This window comes from Phoxinus phoxinus, assembly GCF_949152265.1.
Source record: "Phoxinus phoxinus genome assembly, chromosome: 7".
Taxonomy (NCBI): domain Eukaryota; kingdom Metazoa; phylum Chordata; class Actinopteri; order Cypriniformes; family Leuciscidae; genus Phoxinus; species Phoxinus phoxinus.
In genome coordinates this window covers 13,052,318-13,080,260 of record NC_136882.1, presented here as the reverse complement: position 1 = coordinate 13,080,260, position 27,943 = coordinate 13,052,318, and the positions used below count along the sequence as shown (strand labels likewise).

Below are 27,943 nucleotides of genomic sequence, written 5' to 3'. Positions count from 1 at the left end.
TTGGTATTGTATTCCATGACCCACTGTTGCCGTCTTGCAATAATAGCAAATCGTCTATTATGTATCGTTTTTATTAAATATTTAATTAAAGCACTTTTACGTGACCAGCGTCCGTTGTTATTTTCAACAGCAGGTGTCGCTGTCGGGCTCGGTCAAATTCATTCACTGACGTCAGTCAAACGGTTGAAACATCAAGGCCCGGTTTCACAGACAGAGTTTAGATTTAGACAGGATTAGGCCTTAGTTTAATTTGGACATTTAAGTATCTTTTATAAACGTGAGTTAGAAAAAAACACGACTCTGTGACTGTGCATCTCGAGACAAAACAATGACACTGAGATATTTTAAGATGCCAGTGCAAGTTGCTTAACAGTTAAAACAGCTCAAACATACATTTCAGTCTGGGACTAGCTTAAACCTTTACTCTGATACCGCCCGGGGTAAGCATTTTGTCAAATTAGGCCCCGTATTTAAATTGTAGGCCTAGCTCATATTTAAAAACATTAAACTCATTTACAATACAAGTAAAAAAAGTACAAAAGGGTGAGGTGTGTAGACTGTCTGAAAAATATGTATTTACATTTTGCAAATATTTGGGCAGGTTGGCATCAGATATTTAATGGTTTATAGATTAATGGTTTTTAGGGCTGTTAAATTCGTTCCCCTGAATGAAGATCAGTGCTGTGAGTCTGAACCTAACCCCAGGGCAGATGCAATGCTTCCAGGCTCATGTTGCAAAGATCTGCTAAATTTTTCATCCACACGAGGCAACAGTAGATGGCTGTCTGCTAGTAACGAAAGAGGAGATGGTGTACAACTAAAAGGCCCAATGACATTGGCATATGGGCAACGAAAGGTGCACACATTTAAAACAGACACTAAAGCTGCATACAGGCAAGCATCCATTATTACTTTCTAGAGTGTTTCATGAATTAATATGGATGCATGCATTTAAACGCTGTATGATTCTCACAGCGCGCAAGTGTAACGGAGGCCAGCTAGTAGTCGCTGTGCAGTCTTTAGCCTCCATGTTAGAACACCTGACTCTCACGCCAAAAACCCGGGTTCGAGGCCCGCACAGAGCGGGGCGAGTAGGACCCGGGTGGAGGGGTTACATTGGTGCCGTGACCCGGGTGGGAGTGAGGTTTAGGGGGGTGAGTGTAACGGAGGCCAGCTAGTAGTTGCTGTGCGAGTAAATCTCACTCCTCTGATCTCAATAGGCGCTCTAGCGACAGACACTAGAGGCTGCAGTCTTTAGCCTCCTTGTTAACGCCTGACTCTCACGCCGGAGCCCCGGATTCGAGGCCCGCACAGAGCGGGGCGAGTAGGACCCGGGTGGAGGGGTTACACAAGCCATAGTGCTTTTTTTCTCAAAATAGTGAGAAATAAAGTTACAATTGAGTTAACTCGTAGAGAAAGAACGTCCAAATGACAAGTAGCCTACTTACAATTTTGACAAAATATTCTGTCATTTATGAGACTGCTTCCCACCGTTGATGGAATTTCCCATCATTTATGAGACAACGCTCCTCCACTGTTGAAATTTTCCGGCTTTCCGTGTTTTTACTGCAGGTGGGTGGTAGTTAGGGGGCGCTATTACACATCTTTTAAAAGAGATCTGAATCTACGGGTCAAAACACAGGCAAAAAAAAGGAGCAGAAACAAGCGAAAAATGCATTTCTTAATGCATATTGTGGGGGACGCTATTTTCTCAGCTTTTTGTTCAAAATTAAGCCTTTTTTATGAATCTTATACACATTCAAGTGTTGATAAAAAAAAGAATGCATGAAGCTAGAATGAAAAAAAAATGTTTAAAAGAAGGGGCTCTGTTCTTTTGATATATTGCATGTTCAGATTTTCATATAACAAAATATTCTGGGAGCCATGAAACTTTTGTGAAAATTATAAAAAATGCTGGCGGTGGCTCAGGCTTTTTTGTTCAAAATGAATATAAAATTAAGTCAATACTTCTTCCAAGACGTGTTTTTGTCTTACTCTGATTCCTATTGAATTCCTATTATAAGTGTTTTTTTATTTTAGACCTGACTAGGTGGTTCATGGGAAATTGAAAACATCAACCTCTGGGGAATCACCCACTTGAATTTATTTTCAAGAAGTGTGTCTATTAATGGTTAAAGCCACAGTAACGTCTTCAGCTAGTCAGTTTGAAATCCTTTCCATCTAAACCGGTTATATCTCTTAAGCCTAGTAGTGAATGTTTTATGTGCATTCCTCACTGTTGTTGTTTTTCTGGAGAAATGTGTAAAGCAATAAATCTACAAAGGGATCCACATTGACCTAATTCTATGATTGATATCTCCACGGTGAAGGTTACATTTAATATTATAGAGTAATGATTCCTCTTGACTTGGCCAAAAGTCATTAAACAACATATCTTTATGGCCGAGCTTGATTTCAAGTTATAACTTGTATAGACCGAAATCACAGGTGACTGTACACCACGATGACAACACTCACCTTGGGAAGTCATAAAAGGTCCGTATTGTAATGGAAAGAACCACAGAATAATCCTAAGAACACAATTCCTCATTCCATCCACCCACTGTAGTCATGGCACAGTTATTACTCACCTCCTGCGGCAGGTAGTCCTGCCCAAAATGACAGGTTACTGATGCTCATATGCTGCTGCGTGAATGCGGGTCATAATTCCAGACATGCATAAAGACTGTTATTCCGGAATAAGGTTCTGTCATGTGTGCTCGACAACAGGACTGTCTAGAGTGAGTGCAGGACATTGTACAACGCTAAACTTTGTTCACAGCTCTCAACTTACAACCATTTAAATGTGAATGCATCAATTTCATCCTGGCGTCTTTCATGCGTCTCATGTTGCAAGTAATTGCAGCTATACGCGCGCACACACACACACACACACACACACACACACACACACACACACACACACACACACACACACACACACACACACACACACACACACACACACACACACACACACACACACACACACACACACACACACACACACACACACACACACACACACACACACACACACACACACACATACACACACACACACACACACACACATACGCGTAAAGTACACTAGCTCATCCCCATTGCTTAATTGACTTTACACAGATATGTATGTATTTGGTTTTAAAATTAGCCACACATTTTCAGTTTCACAAGAATTTTTTGAGTATGAATTGGTATGAGGAAAAAGTTCAGGATTGTTTAATTATAGAGTTAGGGTTTCGTTTATATTTCCTTAGAAATATCCCTGATGTGAAGACCTCAGACGCCCACACAACTGTCTATTTGCACATTCCTGCGGTCAGGTCGCTGCACACATATATGGAGTGTTCAAATGTGTCGTGTACGGCGCATGTATTACAAAGCTCAGTGAACGTTTCATTATTTATGAAGTTTTTTTATTTTTTTTATACCTTTGACCTTTAATCAAGTCTTTTATTACTGCCCTCAGAATACACAGATACGTTTTGTAAACAGTAAATTAAATTGATTACAGAGTGCCATGCTTTAAAGGGACAGTTCAAACTAAAATTGTCCAAGGAAAAACATTTTTTAAAAGCAACACATGTGATCATTCACACAGAATGCAGAGGCACACGTTTAAATATGAACTACAGAAATTATCCACAAAATTGGTCGCCCCTTAAAGGCGCAGTAAGCCATTTCTGAGAAACGTCGTTGAAAGTGGATCAGATCCAAGCAGCACAACACACTTGTAGCCAATCAGCAGAAGGGGGCGTGTCCACTCATGGTGGGGGAGGAGAGAGAGAGTGAGCAAGAGGGAGATTTGAAGAAATTACAAAAGAGAAAAGCACAAAGGAATATCACTGGGAAAATAAGGGATATGATCAGCCCAGAGCTTTAGGACCCGCTTTAATATATTAGAAAAGCTTTCCAGCGCTGGAAAGATCTAAGTGGGAACTGGGAAGGCCTGAAACCAGATGCAGAGGTTGCTTTGTTCCATATGTGAGTAACATTGGTTTTGCTATGTTTCACAGTACCAAGATTTGCTGTTGTTGTAATGTTAGCAATATAACAGGATGTTTTTGAGTGTAGTTATTAGCGCATTTTGAGATATAAAAAAAAGTCTGGATGGAAACGCTAAGATGCATTTTTCAGCGCATAAGAAATGAGAATAAATTATGATGGAAGCACGTTTACTAAATAAATCCCTTGATGTGCAGCAAAAGAATGAATGTGGCTTTGCCTCAACAGTGGATCTGATTGGATAACTGGACAAAACAGCTGACCAGTTTAATTGCAGCATCTCAGATGTTTGATCATTCTGAAATGCCTGAGCTAAAGTCTGCCATCAAAATGATTTGGTTTAATTCCCTCCCAGAATCGATTGCGTTCCCAAACACCAGGCACCCAAACGCAAGATAACAGGACAGTATTTATTGTGTTTCTACACGTTCTGAGACGCACAACATGTATGATGGAGGATAAAAGATCAACAGTGGCTTCCCCCGATTACAGCAACTTCCATTTTTATTATAGATATGTCATGCCAATTTTACAGGAAGTGATTACTTTGTTCTCTTGAACACATGGGATTGAAATGGTGCTTTATTCTGACATTTGTATGCAATATTCCAACTTTGGATGCAACCATAGCGTTTTTCTGGAGCTGGTGTTGGCAAATAACAACAAATTTTATACTCTTATGTTAATTTTTTGTTCTTCCTTGTCATTTGTTCGTCATCTGGGCAGCATTATTTTGCTTTGCTTCGCTTCAGCTGATAAATAGACATCTCCCGTTCATTCATGCATTTTAGGGGCGGAGCAATGACTGAATGGGTGTGTTTGTTAGGGTTGATTTCAGATGTCAAATGCTTCTCAGAAATTGTTTACTGCACCTTTAAAAGATATATAAACTTAAAACTCGAAATTGTGAGAGATATAGTCAGAATTATAAACTTGCCGTTTTGTTAGAAAAGTCAGACCTGTAAGATAAAAAGTAATTCACCTGTTTCATGAAACATGAAAGTCCACCCCTAAACATAACCATTAATGCGGCATAAGCAGATTGCACAAAATCAATGAATACGAAATCATATGTCTTATGGTAATGTAATGAAGTTTTGTTCTATGACAAGGGAAATATGTCATTTTTTATACGTAATACGTAAAAAAAATTTTACTTAATATAACAGATGCAAAACTCTAATACTTTTGGTTGGTCTCAAGATTGATCATACAAAAAGGTTTGGGAATCTGTGAGTCAATAAACATTTCATGTACAGTATTATGAGCTAAGCTTTTGTTCACTGAACTTGTAGCAAGACATTTAGAAGCTTTTCTGAACTCCAGTATGAATATGAATAATTTGCTCTCAAGGTACCGAATTACAGAGAAGAGATAAAAGATGTGAAAAGAAGGTTCAGCATTATGCAAATGTGCAATCTATGAAGAAAGAGACACCTCAGCATTCACAATACTTTATATTGAGGTGCACTGAAGTGAGGAGAGACACTTTCAGTGTGCTGTTGGTATAGTGCCATGGGGCTTTGAGCTCCTAACAAGTGCTAACAAGAAATAGTCAAACAAACTGACAACACATCTGTCCCTCAAAACCCATCAAGGATCAGACAATCCTCACAGAGAGAAAAAAAAATGGGGAAAAAAGAGTGGCATCAATTTGTTACCAGGTCTTTCTCCTTCAAAGAAAGAGTATCCCGTATAGAGTAAAACTTTGAATTCGGGAGGTGAAAAGAAAGTCCCTCTGTATTCAGTACCAGTGATGAGACGGCTTTCATATGCAAATGCAGGAACTCAGTCCTGTATGTTCACTGGCCAAACGCTGAATCTCTCTCTGACCGTCTGAACTGACAAGTGTCTGGCTAATGGATTCTGAGAGGAATCAATCTTGCCAACTTAAACACATTTCAATTTCAATGATAGGCTATCTTGAATGCACCAAAGGCTTAATTTTTCCCCTCACAGAAGATAGAGGAAGCGTTAAAGACAGGTAATCACATATGTTTAGAAAAGTGCAGGCTTCATAGCATTCACAAAAATGTTAGCCAGGAGCAACAGGACCGCATGATCACCATCCCAATTGAAATGAATCAACGAGATTGGAGAATGATGCATGTATAGGCCTACGGACCCCCACATGACATGCGCAAGAAAAAAGGAGGTATCATGGCAATGAATTAAGAATTCGTTCCCATAACTTATTAATGCATGGCAAGTTTAACTAATTTGTTCCCTCGTTTTAAATTGTGGCCATATTTCAATTATTAATTCCCCCATTTTAGTTTGAGAGGAACATTTTAACAAATTCGGTTAAAATTGATCAATTTGGCTCCTTAAATGAAATCTGTCAAACCGGTTCCAAAAGAGGTATGAATGATTCAGTTCACGAATCACAAATCTGAATCAACATCGGAGAAGTACGTATACGTTCTCTGGGCCGTGCACTTTGTTTGAGTGTTCGGGCATGGTGTCTGGATCCTTCCTGCCTCATTTTGGTTCTGTTCTTGTCTTGTGTGTGTATGAGCACATGGCTTCAGTCATGTTTGTTTGCCATGCGCCTGTTACACATTTTGTTTCTGTGTGCAATGTCCTTTCTGTCAGTCTTCAGTCTTGTGCATGGGTCATGGGTTTATTTGCCCCACCTGTCCTCCCTCGTTACCTGCATTGTTTCCTTCCTTTTTTATTCTCCTTCTGTTATCTGTCCTGTGCCAGATCTTCATCTATGTTCATTTGTGTGGAAGCCTAGCCTGTTTGTTGTGCCTTGGACTGCGTGTGTCAGGTTTGGTTTGGTTTAAGTTGTGTGTGTTTTTTTTATTATTATTATTAAATAAAGCTCTTCAAAGCTCTCTATTCATTGTCCTCAAAATTCTTGACCCACACTTGACAGAAAACCCTGTTCACACTGCCAGCGACACTTAACAACAAAGCAACATGATCCCATTCATTTTTTAAATGGAGGGCTGGCGACTTCCGGCGACATGTAGGCATGTTAAAGGTTGACTGTTGCCAAAATTGAACCTAGGCTCTTTTTGTTTATCTACCCAAGTTAAACTCTTGTGTAAAAGCATTATTAGAATGGAAACGCCACTTTTTAAGATTGACCATATTTTTGGTTTAGGTCTTTTGAATGGGAGTGCTAGGGACAAGTCTATTATAGCATCAAAATCGCCATTTTTAAAACACCAAGAAGGCTCGACACAACATAAAACTGTGCTCGAAGTATCACCAGGGGCTCTACACATGCACTTGAGCATTGAATGAATTGTTTGTGAACATAGTTTACTAAAAAGAAAGGTTTTGTAGACTCACTTTATCAGTTAGTGTTTCCGGTGGCTGGAATTTTGTCAGTCAAAAGTAGTCGATCTCCGAATGCAACGTAACAGGGAGGAGAGTAAAGATGGAAAGCTCCTAAAGCTTAGTAGCCTACCATATAAATTCACGGATAATTTGTTGTTTTGTCGTTAGTGAAAATCAATATTGACCTTGTATTTGAAAAAGGATCTTCATATAAAAACGAAATGATTTAGTGATACAGATCGACTATTTTTGACTGACAAAAATTTAACTCGGGTAGATAAACAAAAAGAGCCTAGGTTCAATTTTGCCAACAGTAACCCTTTAAGTGACAAAAATTCAGAAATATATATACTTTATTTTAAATTGTCTGTGTTACAGCGTTTATGCATTTAAGTAGGCTACTGTGTAATAATAATTAACTACATGTACTTAAGTTTAGTTGCATGTAATTATGCATAACTTATAAATATTACTACAGTAACTACATGTAACAAGGACTCTAAAATAAAGTATTACCATATATATTTATTTATTTTTGTATGTGTGTGATGTCAAAGATAGTGTTACCTACAAATAAATTATCGTAAAGATTTTTTTTGTCATAAATTATGATCCTAATTAAAAGTTTAGTATGACCACTGGATAGTTTATACAACACATCAAAAATGTGCAGAACAGTGGATCCCCGACCAGAGGTGAGAACCGCTGCTATAGACCAACAAGTTTGTTGGCTTTATTTGCCATTCACCCCTTCTCCAGTAAATGTAGTGCTTTACAAAGCTAGTTCTTATCACAAAAAAATGAGTTTGAGTTGGTAATATTTACATATAAACAGCTTGAGTATCATTCAAAAGCACATCATAGAGATTTGTACTTAATAGGACTGTAGAAATGTTTCAAAAGCTCTGGTTTTATTTCAGAATGGAATATGGTTAAATATTAACCATAGCTTCTTTGGGGTTTCCCCCTTTTTTCACACAATAACCATTCTATAATTATTGTACTCTGTATTTGTCTTCAAAATGATGACGTGTGAAAATAAATAAAGAATATTAATTTGAAAAAAAGTGACCAAGACACAAATTAATATTTTTTTATTATAGTATACTCTATATAAGAAGTGCAAATACATGTGTATAAACCATTAGAGGAGTGAATGCAATCCAAATCGACCTTCATCATCTTAAATAAAATACATTCTATCTTGTCAATGATATAAAGAAAACATCATAAAAGATTATTTAGTATAAAAGCCTTAGATATAAATTTTAAAACTCTGAAATAATGATTGCATTAAGTATTTGCATTAGTCAGTGTTGGTTAAGCCTAAGAGTGTAAGACACATGAAGAAACTAAAGAAAAGTGAGTGTACAAACAGAAAGTGTTAAAGTTCTGTTTAAAAAGAAATACCAGAAACACTTCACGATTTTGTCCATTGGCTCTGTAACAATATCACATATTTCCTATGGTTGAAAAAGTGGTCTACATGAAGAATTAACCTTCAAAACAAAGCGACTGGTGACCTCTGTCACCGTTTATCTCAAGATTTCAAACGCTGCCCCAGTTTTTTTGAATGCAACCACAGGGTGTCAGCATATTCAATGCAAACGCGAAAGCTTAAACAAGACGTCTTGCCAGACATGTTAGCACATGCCGGTGAAGATGTGTAGCACTGTTTGACAGTGAAGTCTGTAGGCCATTATGATAGGCCACAATTACAAACGAGAAGAAAACAGTCAAATATTTCGAAACCTCTCAAATCCCAAAAAAGCAAGTATTCTCAAAGCTTAGTTTTTCTTAATTCACAGTAAATCTTTGTGCGTAATGTGAAAATCTGAGTTATCGCTCTCCTGTGAGAGACAAAGCAACCTATTGTCAAGCAAAAGACATGAGTGTACCTAAACTGCTTCCTCTATATATGTTACAAAAGTGCAAGAGCTAAACAGATTGATGACCAAGGCAACTCAGTTAATATAACAATTTATAAAACAACTATTCTGAACCACCAGTGTTTTTTGATTTTGCCTTTGCAAGGCAAGACCTTTGTAAGAGAAGCTATCTCCAGATGTCTTTCCCACAATGCAGCGGGATTCCACTTGCTCAATCCCTTGGCAAAAAGATTTGGCTTCAGCTGAGAGGTTTTCAGGCCAGCTGGCTGTAAAGTTCAATGTTCTTGCTGATAACACTGTAAGCCAGAGAGAGAGAGAGAGAGAGAGACGTGTGCGGGGTGAGCCAGGTTATCCCAGCAGAACTCTTTGAAGGCGGTCGGCGGGAACGCTGTTGTCATCGTCCGAGTCGGCGTCACTCTGAGGGTTGGAGCTGCAGGGAGAGGTGCATTCTGGGGAGCACAGGTAGTGCATCAAGGGCAGGCGATACTTCCCGCAGAAATCCACAAACTTAATGTGACGAACGCACGAGTCGAAGTAAACGCCTGGGAATGAGGTGGTGAGATATATTGTGGTTAGAAAATTTGACAGTGAATAAAAAGATCATCAATTATTCTCATGTCATTCCGAACCCATCAGGCTAGTGTTCATCTTGGAAACACTTTAAAGGGTTAGTTCACCCAAAAAAAACTAAAACAATCCTGGCTCTATCAAGCTTTATAATGGGAGAACAAAAATCTGAACATTGGATAAAGCTAGGTTAAAATTTTTGACAAATTAGTGTTTACAGATTTTTTACAGAGGTTTTTGATATCTATTTTTTTATCACTCCATAAATCAGAAAATATTGTCAACAGCCAAAAAAACAAACATACTTTTAGGAATAAAATGTTCCATAAATCAGTCGAATTATATATTTGAAACCTTCAGAATGTAGATAGGAACTTATCAGAATATAGACAGAATATAGAACCAAACTTATGTTTGGTGTAAAGGGAAGGTTTCTGGCTCAGTGCATGAGGAAAAAAAAGTACAATACAGTATGTATTGTAATGGAAATCTACAGATTCAATAGATAAAGTATAATTAAATAAACATTTCTTTCCCACTAGTCTGAAATAAGACAAGTCGTGGAAGCAAAATAGCCCAACATCTAAAGAAAAAACAATGGTTTTGCTTCATTGCCTTAATGAAACCTGAGAGAGAAACAAAAGTCCATTCCACCAAAACGTGTTCATAAAAACATTGTAAACTTAACACGTGTCACTCCAGCAGATTAAGTATGATTAAGCACACACATTTGAGCTTCTGTTTACCATATTTGATGTGCTCTATATATGAATAGAAGCCTAAATTAATTCGGTTCATCATTTAAATTGTGTCATTATTTCAGAAGTCTTGGCTGTGCTCGATTCATATGAATTACTTTCACAATGTCTTTATGAACTTTTTGAAGCTTGGAGATTTTGGATGCATGGATTTTGATGAATGGACAAAAATAATATATATAGAATCTCATTATTTTTGTCCATATATTATATATATATAAAAACTTGATTTGTGTTCCAAAACAAAACAAGTCATTCAGTTTTGGAATGACATGCGGGTGAGTAAATGATGACCGAATTTCCATTTTTTTGGTGAACTAACCCTTTAAGAGAGCACATTCTTCTATATAAAGGACTTTCATTGATTCTGAACTCTCTAGATACGTTTAGCTTATATCTATATAAACTTGTCTTTATATCATCTCTCTTCTCCCACCTGCACACTTGGGGTTGGGGCACTTGCTGGCCATGTCTAGGTAGTTGACTAGATGGCTCGGGAGGTCTTTATGCGAGTACAGAAGGTTCCTGCTTTTGACGGTGCGGCCAGCCAGCTCCAGCAGGGACGGGGGGTCGTATGTCATGTCCTTGATGAAGCGTACCACCAAGGGATTGCCTCGCAGACTGAGCTCCTGAAGCTGTACCAGGCTCAGGATCTCTCTCGGAAGATACGTCAGCAAGTTATTATGCAGACTGAGCGAGCGCAGGGAATGGAGCCTGTGGGAGTGAAAGACAAAGCAGGACAGGCAAAAACATTTGTAATATTCTTTTGTAAATAGACATGTTGTAAACAGATAGACACAAGAGCATTTTGAAAGCATGCGTCTATCACCGGATCCCTAATATATCCGTTTTAATATATATATATAGTTAAACATATATATACACATTTATACATCATAAAGAAAACAATTATTTGTAACCATATAACCATTAGAATAATAATGGTTATATGGTTACAAATAATTGTTTACTTTATGATGTATAAATGTATGTATATATATTTTTAACTGCAGACTTTATTAGCAAGTATTTGCACTGCACATCCAAGACTTACCTGTTGAGTGTAGGTGGGACGCTCTGGATGCGATTATCACACAGAACTAGGTAACTGAGGAAGGGCAAGTTAGCTAGTTCAGCAGGGATGGAGGAGATCTGGTTACCGCCCAGATACAACAGCTCTAAGCTAAAGAGAGAAAGAAGGGTTATGAAGCAAATATAGATGTCAAAAATTAAATGGTGACAAAATGACTAACATAGTTGTGCATGGAAGTGTGTTATTGGAATCTTTCATGGGAAAATAAAGTAATGTTAGTGAAACAGACATACTCTGAAAAAGAGCATCTGAAAGCATAACATCCCGTTTTTTGTGTTATCAATATTAGAAAATCAAGTGTATGCACATTAAAGCAGTGCTTTGCAACCTTTCCGACTCCAAGGCCTCCTTTTGTCTAAGACATAGACAAAATGCTCTCCTATCTAAACTATTTATGTACCTCTGGTATTTCTGTTGTAATCAAAATAAATAAACTCAAAAATATTATGTCAGTTTAGTGTTGTACATCTTTATTTAATGTTCCTTTAGCTAGTGGGGCTTGACTCCCTGGTTAAAAAACAATACATTAAAGTACATTAAAGATAAACGGGAAGTCTTCCTCTGAGCAAATGCAGACGTGCAAAATGGTTGAAAAAAAAAAAAAGCAGCTCACAGCAGAGTTTGGTTATGAGGAAATCACCCTAACTGTTTTTAAGTCAATACAGATCGATGCTTCATGATAACTAAGATATATATTCAGCAAACATCCCTTTTGTTGCGTCTCAAACACACGTCCAGTGCTTCATGGGATGACTAGTTTAAAGGGATAGTTCAGCCAAAAATGAAAATTCTGTCATCATTTACGCACCCTCAAACCAAACCTGTATGAATTTCTTCTGCTGAACACAAAAGATATTTTGAAGTATGTCGGTATCGTAACCAAACAGTTGATGTGCCCCATTGACTTTCATAGTACTTCATGGAATTATGGCACAATGGAAGTCAATGGGGTCCATCAACTGTTTACCGACATTCTTCAAAATATCCCTTTAAGTAAGTCTTGTACCTTGGTCTGCTTTGCCTAAAATAAAAGTTTGCAATGTTGTGATTCATCTCAGAGCCAGTTCATTTAGTTCAAACCCCCCGGAGAAAAGGAATTCTTCCTCTACTGGGGACAAAAACGAGACAGAGAAACAAGGAGCGAGTGAGAGATGATCTACCGCTTTACCCTACTTTCTCCATTTGTCGTCCTCCCTAAAGAGAGGCATTCATTTCTGTATTCCCTTCGCCAACCCATCTCGGCTTAGTCTCTATAATTACCACAGCAGGCAGAGATGGTAAAGAAAAAGAGGCCCAGATCTCTCGAAAAGGACCAACTCTGTGTGTAATGTGGGACAACAGGGCACATCTCTTTATGACGGGATGGCTCGCAGCCAAGTCGGCCTCGGCAGACTCACGGTCACGGCTCCAGCACAGCTCTACTGAGACCACATGGCAAACTGACCCTGTGGCCTGCAGCTCTACTCCCATTCCCTCTCACTGTGAACCAAAGCCCAAATGAGACTATTATGTGGTGAGCTGAGAAGCAGTTGGATTTCAATACAAGCAGATTATATTTGCAAAATATAAAATGCAGTAAAAAACTATAAAGTTATGATTTATGTATTAGTGTGCTATAATGTTTCCTTTGCAACAGCTGCAAACTACAGGCAGACTATGATGTTTGTTTACTGTTGGCCATATCAGTTAATAACCTACCGTAATCATCAACCTGGTAGACCGCGAGTCACGTTCTGGGAGCTTCATTACTTGACATTGCGAACGGTGTTTATTAATATGCATGTGACTAATAAAGGCAACACTGATAAGACTCAGAATGAACTTGACAGGATAAGGAAGCAGGTATTTAGGTAAACAAACATTAGGCAGAGAAATGCATCTGCTAACTTGAGTGCAACAGGGTCCTACTTTCCCAATCACTTTCTCCATAGAGAAAACTCTTCAGAAAACATTTCTGCGCCTTGAACCAGGTCCAGAATGAATCACAATATTATAAATTACAAGTTGATAATATATATACTGTGGTTCTCATTTACATGGTCACTGTGGCTTCTCAGTGGATCTCTAATCAGCATTACGAGTAATGTAGTTCTGTTCTTTAACAGGAATTGAATTAACATTTCTTTGAAAAAAATTATTTTTGTATGAAAAAAATATTTTATAGGATCTTTATAAAAATTATAGACTTTTTACTTTCGGGGTTGAGCAAAAGAGCTCTGCCACACATATGGGCTAAAGGGTATTTTAATGTGTACTCTATTCAGTGCCTGATTAGAAAACCTACAAATTTGACTTGATGTCGATATATGTTGCCTTAACTATATAAATGTCTTTTAAATTTTGTTACGTAATAATAATGATAAAATATTTCTTCATATGAAATTAAATTTCTCTTTTTTTCTCAGCATACTAGCTTAGCATACCGTTAGCCAGCTAGCTTATCAAATCTCTTATTACCTGTGATCATTTGGTAAGAAAATGCAAACAATACAATGTGAAACAAACTTTATATATACCCAGAATTAGATCACATGTTGTACAATACAGCAAGCTACGGTAAGGCTAAAGCACTGTAGCAGAGAACTGACAGCATACGAGCTACACACGGCTGTCCCCTGGGTCCTAGTGCGAACCCATTTACCGGGGGACCCGATTGTTCATGACACCCAATTGTTGAGTTCAATTGGCACGGTGACAGAATTACTGTAAAAGAGCTCGGGAACACTCTAAAGAAGCTGACATTGAAGGGACAGGACAAGATAATCGTCAACATGGCCTCTTTTTTGTACATGTTGCACTTTGTTCTATAAAGCTATAAACAGTAAAAAAGGGCAGCATGACACTTGTCTTTTGGATTACACTTCTAAAGTTGCATCAGCCAGGACATAATGATTTACTTTGCAACAGTAGTGAAGAACAGCATGCTAAATTCCTTATTTACGAATTAAAATGAAGCACAGTGTATGTTATATCATTGTGACAGACAGGCCTATTCCACATTGCTCTGCTGTTTTGTTTTCTTGAACTTCATATTGGTCCAGAATAGAAAGCATATTAGAGTTGGACAGACATCCAGAATATAAGATTAGAGTCCATGAAAGAGGAGTCTGATTTTGGTTTAATATTAAGGGTATTGTAATAAATGATCTGTGTTGACGTATATAACTGATTGCAAGTCATATTATTTCAAAAGATGAATTAGTCATGAGTTGGGTAACTTATTCTGACTTCATATCCGGCTTCACGTACCTATAGGCCTACCTCTTTAAATCCATGGTGTTGTGCAATCAGCTGGGCTGCCTTTCATAAGTCCATCTGGACCATACATGCAACTTTTATTCCCTGTTGTCAACTACCATTTCTACACTTACTGTCATTTATTGTTGTTTCTAAAATGATGTCACTTCCTGGACTGTGACGTCATTACGGGACAATTCAAAGTTAGCACTCAGGGACATGGCACACTTCAAGATTCAACATAATGTCTATCCAACCAACTCCCAGATTTATACTTTTGTTGATCTTTCTAACATAGGCTATGTGTATTTTGCAAAGTTGAGGAAGAAACGTTGCTTCATTTATTCTACTATTGCAATCAGGTTTCATCTTTGGGAGAACTTAAGATGTTATCTTTCTACTTTTATAAAATACGATTTAAACTTTTCATTGAAAGATTTCTTTATTTTTCTAGGAGTGACTATGCTATTGATCTTCTTGGGTTTTTGTGAATAAAAAATGTACAATGCAACACAAAGAAATTAACATTTCCTTAACCTATAGGTTTGAAATCTTCATCACTAAGATCTCCCTTATTGTAAACTCAATGCCAAACAATAAGAGCAATACGTTTCTTAAGAACTATTTTCTTACAGTTTGAAGTGTTACTGTTATTTCTGTTTTTTTTTTTCATTCTCTTTTCTTTTCATTTTATGTCAATGTATTCAATGCAGTGCTGTTTATTTTCTTGCAATAAAAAAACACACTCAGGGACATGGCAAAAAATTACAACATCCCCTAAACAATATAATTACCACATTGATACATTACATTAATATAATTATATAATTTCCTAAATGAGTTTGATTATTTCATCCAATATATTAGGACATAATGATCACGAGAATTGAGTGTTAATTAGTTGTAGCCAAAAAAAAAAAGGAGGTTATTTAATCATGAGACTTTAATTACACCGAGTAGACATATTACAAGTGTAAAAGTATGGCAATCCTCCAACGAGTAGCTGCCTCAAACCCTAACGTTAGTTCTCACGATGGTTTGAGACAGTCAAGGTGCAGTCAGGAGTTTCTGTATTACCTGGTCAGACTCTCTATCTCTGCTGGGATGCTCTTCAGTCTGTTTCCTCCCAGTGACAGTGACTGGAGTCTCAGAAGCTGCAGACACTGGCTCGGCACCTCCTCAAACCTGTTTCCACTCAAATTCAACACTTCCAGCTGCAGAGAGCCAAACTCTTTCGGTAGAGAAAATTCAGTTAAACGATTATTCTTGGCTATAAGGGTTTTGAGTTTGGTCAGTCGGGTAATGTCCTCGCAGATGACCGACACCGTGTTGTTACTGATATCGAGAAACTCCAGGTTAGAGAATAAACAGATTGATGCGGGCAGAATCGTCATTCGGTTGTAACCCAGATACAATTGCCTCGTGTCTTTCCGTCGTTTCTCGCTAATCGTGTCCAAACTCTGGTTGTTCAGATTCATTCGGGACAGGTCAAAAAAACCCTCGGCGCTGCTGGCTCCTTCAAAACCCTCCATTTTTTTTAGCTGACAACGAAAAAGAATCCCCCTTCTTCTGGTTCAGCTTGTTTTCCAACACTTCGACCGAGTCTACTTCCAACTCCAGGCTCCCCGGACATCCATGTGTGACCTATATTATTCAGCCTAACGGCAGCATTCACACATTACACTTATCAAAGAGGGTTTATCAAGCGCTCATTCTTTAACATTCATGTTCAGGGGCTCAACTTTCGCTTGGCTCCGCCCGACTGTATTAACCCTTTACTAGAACTAGCTAGATAAAAAACTGTTGTAAATTCTCTTACAACAAACAACTCGAACAAACTACGGTCTCTTCCAGAACTATATACAGACTCGTATTCTCTTGAAAATTCAGTCTGAATTGAGAAACTTTAGTTAGTTTTCAGGGTCCCTTGCTGGTTATGTAACCACAGCTGTTGCAAAGATTTTATTATGCAATGCTTTTTTTTTATATACCATCTATCTATTATCCATTTTCCTGCCGCTTATTCAGGGCTAATCATAACTCTGGCTGTTTACATCTAACAAATATATAGTTCTAGTTGTGTGTAGGGTGCATAATGCATTTGGCAAACAAGTCCTGTTTTGTATTGGTTTCCCCCAGAAATGAAGTGTTGTTATTGTCAGCTAAAACTATTAAAACCTAAAATGATTTTGCTAATTGAAATAATGCTGAAATAACACAAAATATAAAGATTAGATGAAAAACTTAAGGGTTAGTTTACCCAAAAATGAAAATCATGTCATAATTTACACACCCGTAAGACGTTTCGTTCATCTTCGAAACACAAATTAAGTTATTTTAATGAAATCTGAGAGATTTCTGTCCCTCCATTGACAGTCTATTGCAACTATACGCTTCAAAAATTCTATTCACTTATGAAAAGCTTAAATGGAACAGAGACGAAAGCTCAAGCATGCTTGCTTGACATGCGAGAACCAATGCGGTTCATTCTCGTGTTACGCAGCACGTTAGATCTTCAGCAAGAGCCAATGATGTTCATTCTCGTGTTACGCAGCACGTTTGATCTTCAGCAAGAACCAATGAGGTTCATTCTCGTGTTACGCAGCACGTTTGATCTACAGCAAGAACCAATGAGGTTCATTCACGTGTTACGCAGCACGTTTGATCTTCAGCAAGAACCAATGAGGTTCATTCTCGTGTTACGCAGCACGTTTGATCTTCAGCAAGAACCAATGAGGTTCATTCTCGTGTTACGCAGCACGTTTGATCTTCAGCAAGAACCAATGAGGTTCATTCTCGTGTTACGCAGCACGTTTGATCTTCAGCAAGAACCAATGAGGTTCGTTCTCGTGTTACGCAGCACGTTTGATCTTCTGCAAGAACCAATGAGGTTCATTCTCGTGTTACGCAGCACGTTTGATCTTCAGCAAGAACCAATGAGGTTCATTCACGTGTTACGCAGCACGTTTGATCTTCTGCAAGAACCAATGAGGTTCATTCTCGTGTTACGCAGCACGTTTGATCTTCAGCAAGAGCCAATGATGTTCATTCTCGTGTTACGCAGCACGTTTGATCTTCAGCAAGAACCAATGAGGTTCATTCTCGTGTTACGCAGCACGTTTGATCTTCTGCAAGAACCAATGAGGTTCATTCTCGTGTTACGCAGCACGTTTGATCTTCAGCAAGAACCAATGAGGTTCATTCTCGTGTTACGCAGCACGTTTGATCTTCAGCAAGAGCCAATGATGTTCATTCACGTGTTACGCAGCACGTTTGAGCTTCAGCGAGAGCCAATGATGTTCATTCTTGTGTGTTGTGCAGCACGTTTGAGCAGGTTCGGTTGAGCTTCTGTTTATGTTCGCTGATCAATATTTATACGTGAATAAATCTGTTCATCATATACAGTGATCGAGTCTCTTCAGGAAATTTTTATTTAACCGCTTGATTCCTATTGATTAGTTTTAAGAGCTCTATGAACTTTTTGAAGCAACAAAGTGGTAGTGGCGTTGCTGTCAATGGAGGGACAGAAAGCTCTCAGATTTCATTTAAAAATATTAATTTGTGTTTCGAAGATGAACTAAAGTCTTACGGTTTGGAACGACATGAGGGTGAATAATTGGATTAACACAAAGATGTTAAAAAACATAGTGGAAACATTTGAGCAGTGCTCCTGTGCAAAAATATGTCTCTTACGTAACCATTTCTTACAGTCACTTGTGAATATAGAAAAAACTGAAAGTTACATAAACTCCTGAAGTTACATAAAATCAAAAATCCACACAATAAACCATAATCATTTTTGTGAGACTTGAGATATCAAACTGTCGTACTTTTTATTTTTATTATTACATTATTATTAGCACACAGTACACATCAAATAATAATAGAAGTAAATGTGAATAAAACAGAACAAGGGTTTTTACAGTAAAATGTTTTAATTCTGCCCCATTGAATAAAACAATCATACAGACATATAAAAGGCAATTGCTAGGTGTCTACCATAATACTGGAAAATTCTTGTGCACTGTGTCCTATATTAGGTGGTTTATACCTACAGAAGAAGCCACTTCACCCGTGGCGCACTGTTTGTATATAAGGCACTAATTACCACAAAGGATTCGTACTGTTAGTGGAATTTAGTGGAAATGAAACAAGCTTACACACACGCACGCACACACACACGCACGCACGCACACACACACACACACACACACACAAAATTCTCCCAATTCGGTGGGAATGCAACTACACTACAGAGGCAATAGCGACTCTAATCCTTATTCTGACAGTTGTTTTTACGTAACAGGTATAAAGTAGTTGCTGGGTCCAGAGTAGTGGTATACCTGGAGGTTTTCGTACAACAATTTAAAACATCCTAAACAGGCTTTGGTTTCAGATCACTCCTCCTGTACTCAGTCCCACCTCAACTGCTTAATTAAACTCGTTTATTTCTTATAAACCTGGCTTGTTCGATCATTTTTATCGATTCAAACTGAGCATCAGAGTGGGACTGAACACAGTGAGAGTTTCAGCATGAACTGCCTCAAGCAACTAACATAAATACAAGCTCAATGCATTTGTGCAGCAGTATTCTTCTAATCTACTCTGATCGAAGGACTTTCGATGCAATCGCTCATGGCAGACAAGGCATGTATGTCCAGTAATAACATGGTGGGTTTGTTGTCCCATAATGACATTAAAATTCAAAGATATAGCCTTCTCTACTTTACTGAGCCACACTCTGCGTCTAGTGTTTTTTTGAGCGTATCTACCATCTAAAGCATAAGAGCAAAGCAGCAGACAGAGGAATTCTAACATTAGCACCTTTACGAAAGGTCTCAAGACTATGACTGCCTTCGTGATGAGAGTGAAAGAGAGAGCGAGCTTCTTTCAAGTCACATTTTTATCCGTCAAGCGAGCTTTCACTAGTTTGTAGTTGTTTTAGCGTGACTATCTACCATCTGACTGAGGGATATCTCTAGTTTTGAAGCTCTGAAGTCACAGTTTGATGGATGAACCCGTGTTGTTTAGCTCTCTCGGCATCACTCTCGAACCCTTTCTAATTCTTCTTTCTTCTTCTATTGCCATTGTCTCAATAAAAAAAAAAAAAAAAAAAAAAATTCCACATATAACTGTAGACAGACAAACAAATAAATGGTATAAAGAATAATACATAAAATCAAACAATAGTGAATAAAACAAGGGCCCCCATAACAAAGTGCTGGGGCCTCTTCGGCATCGTTTGGAGTGACACAATCAAACAATTTACAGCACTCGAAGACATATGAACATACAAAATAATGAAATATGTAGAAAAATGTAAAACACATTAACCAGAGAGTAGATGCAGTACATATAGCAATAAAAGTAATAACCTATTTATTGAAAATACTGTGATTCTTCCAATAACAGTACGTAATGTCAGGAATCCCGATTGTGATCAGTAGGAGAGGAATTCGTCCACATCTTCTCCCTCCTCTTGTCTCTCTCTGTCCTGTTTTAGACCTCCTTTGTGCTGGTCTTCATCTTCTCCACAGTCTCCTGATGGAGGGAAAAACGTTACAAGTCAAACCATACGTAGGTTCAGCCACAGGCTAACAGCGACAGCTTGTATTTCACTCCGAAAATCACAAAGCAGTTACTAAAATGACATATAAAAGCCTACGAGGAAGGCGACCACCTGCAGTTTATGGTCCTTTAAGAAGTGTATTAGTCAGACGACAAACTGACTCCTCCCTCAAGCTCAGCTAAACCTGCCTTGACTTGAAGAAGCTAGTTCTTAGATTCTTATGTCAATGATGTCCACACAACAAAACCACTTACGTGGTACGTCACATTTGGCTTCACTTTCCTTGTTTGTTTTAAGAGTTAGTGCATGAAGTAGAGTGAGACTATAAAATACTCCTTAAATCAGCAAGCTCCCGCTTCGTTTCTGTGTGCCTGCAGTATGTGATAAACCCTAAGTAAAAACACATTTGCTGTGTAAAGGAGGTAGAGCGATGGCTATAATTGCTCCCTTATTTGTCCCCAAAGGCTTTTGCATTGGAGACGATATGAGAATGCTTCTAGTGTATGTGGTGCAGGTGTATAACTGGGCCTTAACACAACCCCGTCCCATTCTTCTACCTCCTGCTCTTCCTAGTATGGATGGTGATACGACTGTTAAGCGAATATGGCAAGCTGCTTATTCCTTTAACATCTGCTGCTCAGATATTAATAGAAGTATGAAGTCGGTATTGATGTGCCTCCCTGGTAGCATAAGAGGAGAGTCCTATACGAAGAGACCGGGCATTCATGCTATAGCGTCCCACTCTGCCCTCTAGTGTCCCCTAGGGAACTAGGTTTAGAGGCGTTCTCAGTATCCTTCGTATTCGATAGAAAGAGTGAAAGATGTTATTCCCGGTGCTTGGAAATTAGAATTGGTAGCAATAAGCTCCTTCTATAACATGGGATTAGTATGGAGGATGGGCTTGCATCCCACATCCTCACTGATCGCCATTCTCCCACTGGAAGTGCAAATGGGTTAGCTATGTGCTCCCTTTGTGAACACTTAACTTGAACACTTGTTAATTGGCTAGACGAGACAGGAAAAGTGGACAATAACACCATAGCGTCCCACTTCCTTGTCTGTCGCTGATGCTCGAGATAATTTTAAAATGTTTCTCGGTGAATCTAAATTGCAGGCTGCTTCAGTTTTTGTTTACTAGGTACAGTGTACGGTAAGCTTGGCTGCGTCCTCGTTGGTTCACAAGCACAGCGGGAAGGCATTTTGGCAAGTATGGCGTAGCGAGTATTTCGTTCCCCATAGCGTCATCTTTCTCGACGCAGTGTAGAGTACCACTTAGAAAGGGAACTTCTCAGGTTGGGTAAGGACTGTAACCATGGTTCCCTGAGAAAGGGAACGAGACACTGCATCACCATTCTTCCGGGCATGCCTGTACTGTAGGTCTTCCTTCAGACAATTGAAGTTGATGACGTCCTTCCTGCCGACGCACCTGTGACATCACCCGACTGCAGAAGCCAATCAAGATTGGCGTGTACCACACATTCTTCAGACACCGGCTCACAAGGGCGTTTCCCATAGCGTCATCTTTGTGTCTCATTCCCCTTCTCATGGAACCATGATTACAGTCGTAACCTGAGACAATTCTTTAAAAAAATGTAAAAGAAGTCTCTTATGCTCACCAAGGCTGCATTTCTTTGGCTTAACATGAAGTAAAAACAGTAAATTTGTGAACTATAAATACAATTTAAAACAACTGTTTTCTATTTGAAAATATTTAAAATGTAATTTATACATATGATGGCAAAGCTGAATTTTCAGCATCATTACTCCAGGCTTCAGTGTCACACGATCCTTCAGATATCATTCTAATATGCTGATTTGCTGCTCAAGAAACACTTCTGATTATTATCAATGTTGAAAACACATGTGCTGCTTAATTTTTTTGTGAAAACCGAGATACCAGGAAAACAGGATTCTTTGATAAATAGAAAGTAAAAAAAAAAACAGCTATTATTTGAAATGGAAATCTTCTGTAACATTATAAATAACTGGTGGTCAGTTTTAAACTGAATAAAAGTTTTAATTTCTTTAAAAAAAAATATCTCCCTGACCCCAAACTTTTGAAAGTTTTTTTTATCAATATATTTAGGTATTGAATGAAATCTAAATATATTTATTTCTTAATTTCTTTATTAGATGGGACAGTCAAGGATATAGGAAACAGTTTAAAATTAAATTGCTATGAATTAAGTTAGTCAGCTGACCTGATGCTTGTTGAGTTCAGCCACACGGCGGGTCCACTCCTCTTCAGTCATCTCCTCATCCCCATTAGTGTCAATAACTGGGCTTTTCTCTATGGAGCCAGTCAGTCTCATTATCATTTCATTATAAAAATGTACATTTATTCTAAAATCAGTACTTTGGAGAAAAGTGGGGTAAGATGTGTCCGTCCCTTAACGTAAGAAACCTTCTTATAATGTGACCAAATACACTTTTTAGAACTTCACGTCACATTACCACTTTTTTGTCAAGTCATATTTCTATGGCCTTGTATTGCCAATGCTATCTGAAATACATATCTTGACATCCTCAAATATATTTGGGTGTGTTCTTTTGTCCTTTTGCCTATACCACGCAGTGCAAATTTAGTGGCACAATTTACCCCACTCTCCGCTAATCTATCAAAATATGATGATAAAATGTATTTGGTGATTTAAACTCACCATCACAAGTCATGGCGGTGCAGACCCAGTTTCCACACGCGCAGACGCAGCGGTTGCACTCCACCTGTGTCTCGGCACCGTCCTCATAGGTCTCATCTTCCAGAGCACATTCTGTAATAATACATACACCATACCCATGTTACCACATGCACAGAGAAACAAAATATGTGCACCAAAAATATGCAAAACATTTCAAAATAAGCTTTCAAAAAGCAAAAGAAGGCTTTGACATTGATTTCAAGCTAGTAAATAAAGAACAAAGAGTTGTTTGTCAGTAACATCTCTCAGAACATAGTAATTTTCTGTAAAAGGCACGAATTACATGAATGTGCCTCCAACCAAATTTGCCTTTGTCCGAGATTCCCTAAATTCAAAACAGGAAATCACAGTGGGATCTGGGATGACTATGTTGCTACAACCATTCAGGGAAAACTAGGGTAAATGAATATGACTGAAGTGTGCGGTTCTGACCAATCATGGCAAGCTGAAGCCAGGACATCTGCTTTTGATTCTGAATGATACAAAAGTGCTACCATGAATGCTGTTATGTTGTAAGTTCAATGTCAATATAATTTATACATGTGATATACCCTTGTCCATGATATTTATATTGTTCTATAGTATGTCCTTTTTCATATCCTGTGGCGGATCCACAGGTCCATGTTCTGAGCAGTGTCATTTTAATATTATTTATATACTATTATAGTTTTTAATCATATTTTGAATTTTATATAATCATTTTAGTTTGAGTTTTAGTCATTTTTATTAGTTTTTGTTAATTTTATATTTGTATTAACTTTTATTAATTTTTTATTTTAAGTTTTAGTTGTAGTAATTTTAGCAGTACCTCAACTTGAACTACTTATCAGTTAGTTGCAACATATCAACATATATAAGACAACATATCTTATTTTCATTGATTATTTCCATAGCATTTTTTTCAGCTTTATTTCAAGTAACAAAACATTGTCCATAGCTTTAAGTTATAGTACAATAAGTTTTGAATGTAACTCTGCTTCATATGATGCTAGAGAAGGCAGTTCCTCCCACTGAACTTTCACCTAGTTCTGCATACGGAGCCGATCAGCCTGAGGAACATTCTGTGGAAGAGCGGAAAACCCCTTTCTGCCTCACACAACTACAATCCTGGGAAAACTGCAACTTATATAAGAAGGATCTTTAATATGGAAGCAAAACCTTTATTGTGAAGGAATTAAAACTTCACCTTCAGAGTAAAAAAGCACCACGGCTTTGGACACAACCTTGTCTACCCACATTGTCATTATGCAAGTGATTAATTTTTTGTTCACATATGTGTTTTAAATTGCAGCGTCTCAGATATTGTGGATACACCATCATTTCTGACTTTTGCATATTGGTTGAAAAAAGTCTTTACAATCCACATGCTGGTGCAGAAAGAAGCGAGACAGAAAGAGACTTACTCTTCTCAGGAGGGTTGAAGCCTGGTTTCAGGCAGTTGAGGAACTCATCAAAGCTCAGTTTCCAGTCGGCGTTCTCATCCGAGAGCTCGATAAGAGCGTCCACACAAAGGCTCCTGCGAGATACATGTGGGATCATTTGTAAATTCCTTTTAGGACAAAACGTTGTAAATCAAGAGGGCATTTTTGGAGATAAAAATACAAGTCCTATTTGTGTTTTCAATGCACTTATCCAGCTAACCAGAAGGACAGTGAAATGTTTGCCCGTTATTATCAGTGTTTGTAGAGTTTTTCCACTCTAGGTCATCCTGACCGCCAGATGGACACAATAAACTCCCATGACCTTTACTGTCAGAGAAACAGGAAGAAGTCCTGTGTGAAAGAGATTATTATGATGGTTTTAACTGTAGTGTATAGGCTAGTGGATAGAGATTGTTAGTGTCTAGTGGATAAGGGTTGTTCACTCAAAAATGTAAAGTCTGTCCTCATTTAGACAAAAGGATACAAGATCCTGACTTCTCTTTTGCATTCCACTGAACCTTTGTGTCTATATTTTGTTTTTCGACCAGCTTTCACAGAAGAAAGTTAAAAATCAGGAGAACTTTTAACAAACATTTTCAGCTGATCATTGCAATGAATGGAAATGAAAGGTGTAATTCCCACTTTCCCCTCCCTCCATTATTAGATTAATGTTGATTACTAATTGTCAGTGCCAGACTTTTAAACTATTTGGTGCCCCCCATCTTGCAAATTTGGTTATATCCTTGATTCCTTGAATACCAACATATGTAACACTAGACCATTTGTACACTACCATTCAAGTGTCTCATGATCCTTCAGAAATCATTCTATTATTCTGATTTGGGCTCAATAAACATTTATTATTATCAGATTATTTTGATAATTAGAAGTTCCAAAGAACAGCATTTATTTGAAATATAAATCTTTTGTAACATTATAAATGTCCATTGTCGCTGACTAAAATGATTAATTTCTTTCAAGAAATAAAAACACCAAACGACCTTACTGAAAACAAACTTTTGACCGGTGGTGTAGTGGTTTTGTGAGTGAGTGTGACTGTGTGTGTTTTCACCTGAGTAGACGGTTGTTCTCCTCTTCAGCGTAAGAGTTCATCTGAACGGCGGTCCCATTGTGCTGAATGAACTTGAGCAGCTCTGAAGAATCCAGCTGAGTGTCTCCGTTATCATAATTCTACCAAGAAGCATAAGAGCATATTGGAAATTAATGTAATGAACTTAGTATTTTCACGCCTGAAATAGTTAACCTGTCATTCTAAACCTCAAGCAAAAGGAATCCTGGGTTATCCAGTTTCAAGTTTCACACTGCTCATAACCCGTGGTTAACAATTAATCCTGGTTTTCATAAACTGACACATGGTTTCACACTACATCCCTAAACCCAGGGCTAACAATCCTATTCGCACATTTGCAGTGTCAGTGTCATTTAAAGGCTCTAGCATAGCGCATCCTCATGTTGCCGACTGAACTATCAAGTTTTTTACTGAACTTTCTGGACTATAAAAAGGTATAAAGTTTCTGTTACTGTCCAAAGCACAATAATACACACGATTGGTGAAGTCTTAACATTCTAACACCGCATCGTTTCACACTGCACGCGTTTGGCACCACAATGCGGTTTGGTTTGGTGTAAATCCAGTGTGAAACCTGATTCGGAGCAATGTTTCATAACCCCTGCTTCTAAATTACAAGTGTGAAACATTCCTTTACCCGGGGTTAAAACTTAAGTGTGAAAAGGCCTAGTGTTGAGATCAGAAAAAAAGTATGCTTAATTTAATTAACTTTTAACAATTAAACAAATACTTACAATATTTTTTTACTACAATTAATTGAATGTTGATTGAATATGATATGTTCACATTATGAAACTGCTTGACACTATGTTTTTATTGTTGGATACATTTTATGTATTTACATCTTGCTACTTTTCATTCTAAGTTATCTAATATTCTTAAAGTTCCCATGAAATCAAAATTGAAATGTTTTGGCTTTTCGTATGAATATGTTAGCCTTACTGTTATCTGTAAGCTATTGTGTTCCAAAACAACAACAACATTTGCATTTAGAAGTTCAAAACTTACAGTCTCTCACTTCTGTCAATATGGATCAATGATTTTGATGGCATCAATCTACATACACTTCAGCTTCTCATCAGATATTCTGTCCAATCAAATGCTCCCTAGAATCTAAAACTCCTCTTGCAATGGGATTGTGAGACGCGGCAGGCCAGACTGAGGTTATCTGGTCTCTGTGCAGGTTCTGCAGTGAAGTTTGCTCCGAGCAGATAGTCTGATGACTGATATGTCTGATATCTACTCGGTCGTCTGCAAATGTGTGTAGGACAGTAGATGAGACTGTGCGCTACAATATATGAACCCTTTTCACATTTCCGGGCTTCTCCGAAGCGGAAGTCATCATAGTTTGGGTAAACATCTATAGTAGTCAACGGAAGTTATATATAATATAATTTTTGTGTTTCCACATTTTGCTCCAGTAGCAACAAAAAAACCCACAATGTTGTTTCTAGAACTTTACAAAATAAGTAAAAAGAAATGAAAGAGATTGATTAAGATGGTCAGAAGAGAGAAAGATGTAGAGTATTTGGTGTCACTCCCTCAGTTATTGTATTAGAAACTCTCTAGGTATCTGAAATTCAATACCAAGGTAATGTTCACAAAGTATATTGTTATGAATGTACATTCAACTTTTATAAAAATGAAAATACAAAATGCTTTGCTAGATTTGTGATGTTAATAACTGTAAAAACACATCATCGCAGTAAAAAAAAGCCATAATTCTTCAGTTTATACAGACACATGCATCAGGGATCAACATAAGCTACTTTAAAACTTTTACACATCATGCTCTTGGTTTAATCTTATCTCAACAGTTTGTCAGAAGACTGTACTCTGCCTGGTACAAGTGATTTTGTCATGTTGACCAATAAACAAGAGTAAAAGGACATGTTCATGACTGAGTCAAACTTCCAGGCTTTGTTCTCCAACATTTGAAGGGGAAATTAATATTATTCGATCATTTATAACCCCAAATGTCTGTTTCTTCTGTGGAACACACCAGAATATATTTTGTAGAATGTTTCAGTGAAAGTCAATAGGGTTCGAATCAACATTTGACCCCATTGACTTCCATTGTTTGGAGAAAAATCAATTTTCTTTTGAGTTCCACAGAAGCAGAAACTTCATACAGGATTGGAATGCGTGAGCAAATATTGACAGGAATTTTTTGGGTGGACTATCCCTTTAAATACTTTAGAGAAGGATGTTTAACTGATCTGAGCAGCATGGATTATTGGTCATGTGATAGCAGTCAGTCAGATGTATGGATTGTGCTGACGGCTGTAGAGACTTGTTCATCAGCCATCTGAGCGTCACAT

General features: G+C 37.9%; 2 protein-coding genes across 2 annotated transcripts in view; both read right to left on the bottom strand.

Annotated features, from left to right (window-relative positions):
- Window positions 1–8,378: 8,378 nt before the first annotated feature.
- lrrc58b (leucine rich repeat containing 58b) lies at window positions 8,379–16,674 on the bottom strand. Its single transcript, XM_079619943.1, has 4 exons — window positions 15,921–16,674; window positions 11,568–11,696; window positions 10,950–11,227; window positions 8,379–9,730 (listed from the first exon to the last, which is right to left on the bottom strand). Exons 1-4 carry the CDS (start codon window positions 16,373–16,375, stop codon window positions 9,537–9,539), a joined length of 1,056 nt encoding a protein of 351 aa, XP_079476069.1. The 5' UTR covers window positions 16,376–16,674; the 3' UTR covers window positions 8,379–9,536.
- Window positions 16,675–18,986: 2,312 nt separating this feature from the next.
- Window positions 18,987–27,943, bottom strand: part of fstl1b (follistatin-like 1b) — a 40,660-nt gene continuing 31,703 nt past the window's right edge. Inside the window, exons 7-11 of the mRNA XM_079617823.1 lie at window positions 25,605–25,723; window positions 24,515–24,627; window positions 23,073–23,183; window positions 22,614–22,702; window positions 18,987–20,384 (exon numbers count right to left, since the gene is read on the bottom strand). Of these exons, the coding sequence (XP_079473949.1) occupies window positions 20,343–20,384; window positions 22,614–22,702; window positions 23,073–23,183; window positions 24,515–24,627; window positions 25,605–25,723 (474 nt within the window). The 3' untranslated portion in view covers window positions 18,987–20,342. The remainder of the gene's footprint in view (window positions 20,385–22,613; window positions 22,703–23,072; window positions 23,184–24,514; window positions 24,628–25,604; window positions 25,724–27,943) is intronic.

Coding starts and splice junctions, on each gene's coding strand:
- lrrc58b (XM_079619943.1), bottom strand. CDS start 16,375: ATGGAGGGTTTTGAAGGAGCCAGCAGCGCCGAGGGTTTTTTTGACCTG. Junction 11,697..15,920: donor GAGATAGAGAGTCTGACCAG/GTAATACAGAAA, acceptor TTCTCTCTTTAG/CTTAGAGCTGTTGTATCTGG. Junction 9,731..10,949: donor CCCCAACCCCAAGTGTGCAG/GTGGGAGAAGAG, acceptor CCTCATTCCCAG/GCGTTTACTTCGACTCGTGC.